We start from the raw sequence: 7,382 nt of genomic DNA on the forward strand, positions 1-7,382 counted from the left end.
CACGCCTGTAGTTCCAGCTACTGGAAGGCTGAGGCGGAAGGATTGCCAGAGCCCAGTAGGTCGAGGCTGTAGTGGCCGGGAGCGGCCACTGCACTCCAGTCTGTGTGACAGAGTGAGACTCCAACTCAAAAAATAATGATAATAATAAAATAAAATATAAAATAAAAAAAGATGAGGAAACTGAAGCCTAAAAGGTTTTAGTAGTTGTGTGAGATCACACAACACACAGAGACAGATGAGCACTAGAGCCCAAGTCTCTTGACCACTACCAGTCTAAGGTTCTTTCCATTCTCTGTTTAAAATCAATTCTCTTTAAGTCTTTAAATCCAGGATAACCTCCCCTGATTGCTCAACCTACTAAATTTTGGGCTGGTGGCAAGAGCATCAGCCAGGAGGGGACAGAGGTTGGGCACAGAAAGAGGTGAAAATGTGCCTCTGACTACCTATCTCTACCTGCCAAAGCCAGTTTTTAAAAATCTATGTTGCATTATTTTCTTCCAATAAAGTAACTCATCAATAGCTTCACTATACATTAGTAGATTTTATTAAAACATTTGATTTGGTCTCCTTAAATTCATGATCCAACATTTTAATACAGAGTTATCCTGTCATTTCCAAAAAAACAGCAAGAATGGATTACCACTTTCTTCATCTACCTTAAACTTAATGTAATTCCTGTTAAAATTTCAGAGCCACTGTGGTTCTGGGATATATTCACTATGAGTCCCTTTGTGAGCTATCATGTTATTTTAGTATGGCAATTTTGCTTCTTATTGTCACTAATAATGCAGAAAAAAGCAGACTGTCATATCCTTCACTCAAAATAGCTGCCTTAAAAATACTATTTTCTCAACCTAGGTAACATGGCAAAACTTCATCTCTACAAAAAATTTTTAAATGAGCCAGACGTGGTGGCACGAGCCTGTAGTCCCAGCTACACAAGAGGCTGAGGCAGAAAGATCGCCTGAACCCAAGGAGGTCAAGGCTGAGGTAAGCCTTGTGATTGTGATTGTGCCACTGCACTCCAGCCTGGGCGAAAGAGTGAGACCCAACTCAAAAAACATATATATTTTTTCAGTGTTACTTCCCTGGAGTTAAGGTAATCAACTGTCCTGGTTTGCCTGAGACTCAGGATTTCCCAGAATGCAGGACTTTCAGGGCTAAAGCCAAGCAAATTCTCAGGTAACCTGGATGGTTGGTCACCTACCTAGAGAGTGTAGTTTGGCAAATAAAAGTTCTGCCTTCACTCTGTGACCTGCCCTCCAGACATATGCAAATGTGTTTTATTATTTGTGACAATAATGTAAACAAATCAGGAAATCATGTCTAGAAAAAGATACCCCCATGTGTTAACAACATTAGTCTTCGAGTGATAGGACTATAGGTGACTTTTTTCCACTCCTTTTTCTGTAATTTCCAAATTTTCTTAGTGAACATTTTTATACTGGTGAAATGAAGAGCTTTGGTTTTCAAATATATGACAGATAAGAATGGGTAGATAAGCCAGGCTCGGTGGCTCAGCCTGTAATCCCGCGCCTTGGGAGGCTGAGGTGAGTGGATTGCCTGTGCCCACTCGAGACCCTCCTGGCCAACTTGGCAAGACCTCATCTCCACAATAAATAAAAAAATTAGCCGGGTGTGGTAGCATGCACCTGTAGTTCCAGCTACTTGGAAGGTTGAGGCGGAAGGATTGCCGGAACCCAGCAGGTCGAGGCTGTGGTGGCCGGGAGCAGCCATTGCACTCCACTGTGGGCGACAGTGTGAGACTCCAACTCAAAAAAAAAAGAATGGGTAGATAAATAGTATCCACACCAAAGTTAGTTGGCTATCCCATTTACTCCAAACATCCTGATACATGCTTTCTGGAAGCAAGAGAAAAGGCTCAACTCTGACTTTTGGGTAGATTTTTAAAAGAAACAATCATTTTTTCATACAAGCTGTCACCAGTTGAACATTCCTAAGAAAGCAAATTGATGAAGTGATCTGGCTTTACTCCTGCCAGGCCACAATGGACTCTTCAAGAGAAGAGATGGTTGCTTGCTACTGACCTTCCTTGGAGAAGGGGCTGGTCCAGAGGGCTAGGAGATCTGGAATGCTGAGAGGTAGTAAATGAAGTTTTCCGGTGGAAATTGGCACCCCTTTGGCTACCAGGTGAGGGCTTTCCAAACTCACTTGAACCTAATGGTGATGGTGATTTATTCCTTAAAAAAATCCGTTCATCGGGCTCTTTGATAACCTGAGTGACAATGTGCATTATTTAGCTGTCGTTTGCTTGTGCTTGCTTAATACAGAGCTGGGGGTGGGGTTGGACAAGAAAGAGAATTAAGGGTAAGACGACAGAATATCTGCCCCAGGGATCTCCTGCAAATGAAAGAGGGGCTGGAGCAGAGAAGCCTAGCGACAAAATGTTCAGGAGTCAGGACGAAGGCAAAATAACCAAAAGTCTGTATAACATAGACATAGACTAACAATCCCAAATAAACTCATGCTCTGAACTTTTATTTCTGAGGCTTGGGGATTATTGGATCTTGGAAAAATACAATTTTAACAAAATATTTAAATGTTATAGCATAAAAAACATACTATATTCAATTTTCTTTGTGTACATCTATTTTTATGTTGTAAATAGAAGTTTGAGCCTTCACTTTAACAAACCAATCAAACTTCGAGGACAAGTGATTTACCACCTTTCTAAATAAAGGCATTCAATTAGAAAAAAGCAGTGAAAATCATACCGATAAAGTAAGTATTGGACCTACACACACCCTCCCTGGTGATTCATTCCATAAATGAAAAGAGCTTATAAGAGGGGTAACCCCAAAGCGAAGTATATAGTGGAGTCTGGGCATTTTACATAAATGCTAAACTATAGCAATTCCATATAAGCAGCACAAGTTAGAATTATACGTTCTGCTGCTGATTGGAAAAGCACAGTAATTGACACAAGATAGCTGGAAATAAATCATTTTACAAATGCTACTTCTAAAATTACCTTTACATTAGCTGCAAGGCTGTCAAGAGAAGAAGCTAGAAGAAAGAGGAACAGGTATTTCAATGACTCATTATTACCAGTTAGCCTTAAAACTGCTGTCACACATCTATTCCACAGCAGTACAAAAAACACAGGCAGTGAATAAATTATTAAAGAACTTAAATGCTTCCTTGTAAATTACACTATCACTTTTAAGTCTCCCTTGAGTCACAGCAATTCTATGAGGGTGTTTTGGTTTTTTTGTCCTTTTGAGGTCAACAATGAGGTTATATTTTTAATGATAGCACGCATGGATAAAGGGAAGGGTAAAAGAAAGTCTAAAGTGAATCAATAAATTCAATAACCCTTAAGCAGTCTGAAAAATTCATATTTGAGAAGGTGCCCTGAGCCTAAAAGAAAGTACTGTGAGTCTAATATGAAATGTATAAACTCTGCCTCTTCTGACATTCTCTTTGATTTTCATGGAATCCTATTTAGGCAGGAGCTCTTGCATATATGTGTCCAAGGCAGACACAAATGCTAAACCGAGTCAATGAATACATAAGAACTTAAAGCAACATAATGCAGCAAGAATGGAAGTCATTATGATTACCCTATATAATCATGTTAAGTAAGTAGACATAATGCCAGAAAATGGCAAGGATGTCTAGGAAGTGAAGTAATAAGTATATCCACAAAAAAAAAATAACACTAGTTTGGATTTTTCCAGGTTTAAAAAAAAATGATTTGAAATGAACATTTGTAAGGTGATGCTAAGGTCACCATAGCTTCCTCCAGTGTGACTGGGTTTAGGCAGTGACAAAGGACTTTGCCTGGACTGCTGATCCCTCCATGCTACTAGTAATTAGAAGGAAGATACAAGAAGGAATTTTAAAGGATTTTAAAGGATATGATCATTTTCATATACTTTTGTTTGTATGTTTTGAGTCAGGTCCTCACTCTGTTGCCCAGGCTGAATTGCAATGGCATGATCATGGCTCACCGCAGCCTTGACCTCCTGGACTCAAGCAATCCTTCAGCCTCAGCCTCCCAAGTAGCTGGAACTTACAGGCATGCACCACCATGCCCAACTAATATTTTTATGTCTTTTGGACCTATGTATATGTGTGTGCCATCTTGTTCCAGGAGCTTTCTTCTCTCCACCCCTAGTTGGGCTGGGGCCCTTTGCACCAACAGCCACAGTCCCGCCCTGTGGCTTCCATGCGACTAGTTTTGAGCACTTCCATTCAGAGAGGCCTTGCCTTCATTCCCCTGCTTCTCAAAGTGCAGTGTGTGGACCAGAAGCATCAGTATCACCTGGAAACTTGTTAGACCGAAGGATCCCAAGTCCCACTTCGACCCTGCTGAATCAGAGTCTGCAGTTTAACAAGATTCCAAGGTGATTCAAATGCACAATCAAGTTTGAGAAGCATTTCTGTGTTCTAGGCCTGGATGAATGAGCTGGCAGGTGACCTAAACAAAGGTCTGGCTTGAAAACTACAGGAATTTCAAGGATCTGAGCCCAGAGGTCTGAACGTCTTCTCTAAACGTAGATATGCCAAAAACTTGATGTGTGACCTGAACACATACTGTAACCTCTCTGAAACCTTAGTTCACCACCTGCCAGGATTAAGAAAAGACAAAGGCCAAAACCAGTGTGATATATGAGTCCCACCGAAATGGAATCTGCATTAAGCCTCAATTGTCCTCCCTAGGAAAGGACATTTGCTGTTGTTTGATTTCACCATAATAGGGAAGACAGTACTGCTTTGTAAGGTACATGAGTGATTTTCAATTCAGAGGACTTAAATTAAATGTCAGAGATGATGAAGCACTTTCTGCTTCAAACCCTGTATATTGTCGGTCAGCTGCTGTCAAGCAGTCACTACCATCTAAGAACACTGGCTTGAGTTACCACAAAAGCCTCTGCAGACCCTTAAAAGTACAAACCTTCAAGCCTAATATAGGGAACTCTGTTGCCAGGGATAACACAAGGTCAGTACTACCAAGAGGCAAGGAAATGGGCAACTACCTTTTCTTTCTAGACTAAGAATTATGATTAAGTTTAGGAATGGTTGACATTCACTGCCATGACTTTCACTACTGACATGATTCACATATTTCAGTCATAAGGCAAAAGCTTAGCTCAAGGTATTTCTTAACTCAGTGACTCTCAACGTGTGGCCCAGGGATCTAGGGGTACCCAAGACCTTTCAGGAGATTTTTTTTTTCTGAGTTGGAGTCTTACTCTGTCACCCAGGCTGGAGTGCCGTGGCACGATCACGGCCACCGCAGCCTTGACCTGCTGGGCTCAGATTATCCTTCTACCTCAGCCTTCTAGGTAACCCGAACTGTAGGCACTGCCACCATTCCTGGCTAATGTTTTGATTTATTGTGGAGACAAGGTCTCGCCTAGTTGCCCAGGTTGGTTTTGAACACCCGAGCTCAGGCAATCTTGTCGCCTCTGCCTTCCAAAGTGGGGTAACAGGTGTGAGCCGCCTGCCTGACCCTTTCAGGAGAGCTTCAAGGTTGAAACTGCTTTCATAATAATACTAAGACATGATTTGTCTTGTTCACTCTCATTCTCTCATGACGGTACAACTGAGTTTTCCGAAACCTTCCTTGACATGTCATGATGTCACCATTTTCATGGCTAATAGGTTGTGTGCTAGTGTATTCTTGTATCTTAAAAATATCTGTTTTAATTTCTAACATGCTAAATATAGCTAGATATTATCCACATTAACAAAAACTCTTTGGGGTCTTCAGTAACATTTAATAATGCAAAAGAATCTTAAAATCCAAAAGTTTGAGCTACCCTGCCTTAACCTAGCTGCTTTAGATAAAGTTGGCTCTCCTCCTTGCTGACAAGGAATCTAGTAAACAAATATTGGCTCTTGATCACCATTCATCTCCTGCTCTTTCCCATCCAGAAAAATGGAAAGTCTTATTTGTTACACATTAATGGTGCTTTTGCAAGGAGTTCACACCAGGACAGGGTGCTTTCTGATTTCCCAGCACGGCCAGGGAGCAACCACAACCATAGTATACTTGGTTAGGAACACATTGTTCAGAATAGTTCATGGAAGCTTCTCAACTGACTCTACTTCAAGGGAATATGGCTCTGGAAATTCCACAGCTGAAGAGCACTTGAGAATTAAACCCGAAGTTTCCAAGGTATCTTGTGATTCCTCAGAAAGAAAGAGGGTAGGTAGGACATACATTCATTCCCATAGAAAAAGATATAAGAGTAACAAGAAACTTGAGTACCTCGTCTCATAGGAAATGGAAAGTTTGAAAACTTCAATTTTCTTCTAGACTTCCGCAAATGATGCTCTGAAAAATTCTCACCAAAGGGCTTTGCACTATCCACCTGAAAGGAAAAGAAAGAAATACGATTTGAATACACCACAGCTTGTATTACCCCTCTCCTCATTCAGGTATGTCTTTCTCCCCCTCAATCACTGATTACACAGGTTAAAAAAGAGAAGGCTGAAAGTCACCTAGATCACAATCTCCACATTTGTTACACCACACCCAACAGGAGAAAGTGAGGATTGAGGCGTAATGTTAGCATAAAAAACTAAAGTTGGACACAAATATTCTAACAACCCGTAAGGATCAAGCACAGAAAGAAAGCAAGGGAAGATTTATTTCACAATTTTTAAAAAGCAGGACAAAATTTCACATTACTTAAATAGTACGAGTAGTGTTAAGTGGGAAACTCTCTAACAGCAAGGGACTGCCACAAGATGGCATTTCAGCTGTCTACATTCCTTTCCAGTCTGAGTGTCTACATTCATGAAAAAAGAATAATGGTAACTACGTTACTTTACCTAATATGACTGACCATATTTTCCCAAAGAAAAATGGTGCAACATGATCTGCAAACAGGTCAAAATATTTAAATTAGGGACTCTTTCGGGATATCTACAACTTAAAGTTGCTGGATTTTTTTTAATCTTGCTTATTCTGTTGTGTTTTTTTTTTAATTTCAGTAAGGCAGGTTATGTTACTTTTCTTTTCTTTTTTTTTTTTTGAGTTGGAGTCTCACTCTGTGGCTCAGACTAGAGTGCAGTGGCCGCTCCCAGCCACCGCAGCCTCGACCTGCTGGGCTCCCGCGATCCTTCCGTCTCAGCCTTCCAAGTAGCCGGAATTACAGGCACGCGCTACCACGCCCGGCTGATTTTTTTGATTTATTGTAGAGATGAGGTCTCGCTGCCCAGGCGGGTCTCAAACCCGCGGGCTCAGGCAATCCACTCACCTCAGCCTCCCAAAGGCGCGGGATTACAGGCTGAGAGCCACTGAGCCCGGCTATGTTACTTTTCATTCTATTTTTTTTGTTGTTGTTGTTGGAGTCTCACTCTTTCGCCCAGACTGGAGTGCAGTGGCCGCTCCCGGCCACCGCAGC

General features: G+C 41.3%; 1 protein-coding gene across 2 annotated transcripts in view; it reads right to left on the reverse strand.

The window, feature by feature from the left end:
* The window catches only part of SPATA6L (spermatogenesis associated 6 like), a 53,039-nt gene that overhangs the window by 11,001 nt on the left and 34,656 nt on the right, over positions 1–7,382 (reverse strand). For both annotated transcript variants that reach the window (XM_021714862.1, XM_008063089.2), the window contains 3 exons: positions 6,242–6,344; positions 2,993–3,027; positions 2,049–2,236 (listed from right to left, as the gene is read on the reverse strand). In XM_021714862.1, coding sequence (XP_021570537.1) covers positions 2,049–2,236; positions 2,993–3,027; positions 6,242–6,344 — 326 coding nt within the window. The remainder of the gene's footprint in view (positions 1–2,048; positions 2,237–2,992; positions 3,028–6,241; positions 6,345–7,382) is intronic.

This window comes from Carlito syrichta, unplaced genomic scaffold (genome assembly GCF_000164805.1).
Source record: "Carlito syrichta isolate Samal-C Ts95f unplaced genomic scaffold, Tarsius_syrichta-2.0.1 Scaffold98135, whole genome shotgun sequence".
NCBI lineage: Eukaryota > Metazoa > Chordata > Mammalia > Primates > Tarsiidae > Carlito > Carlito syrichta.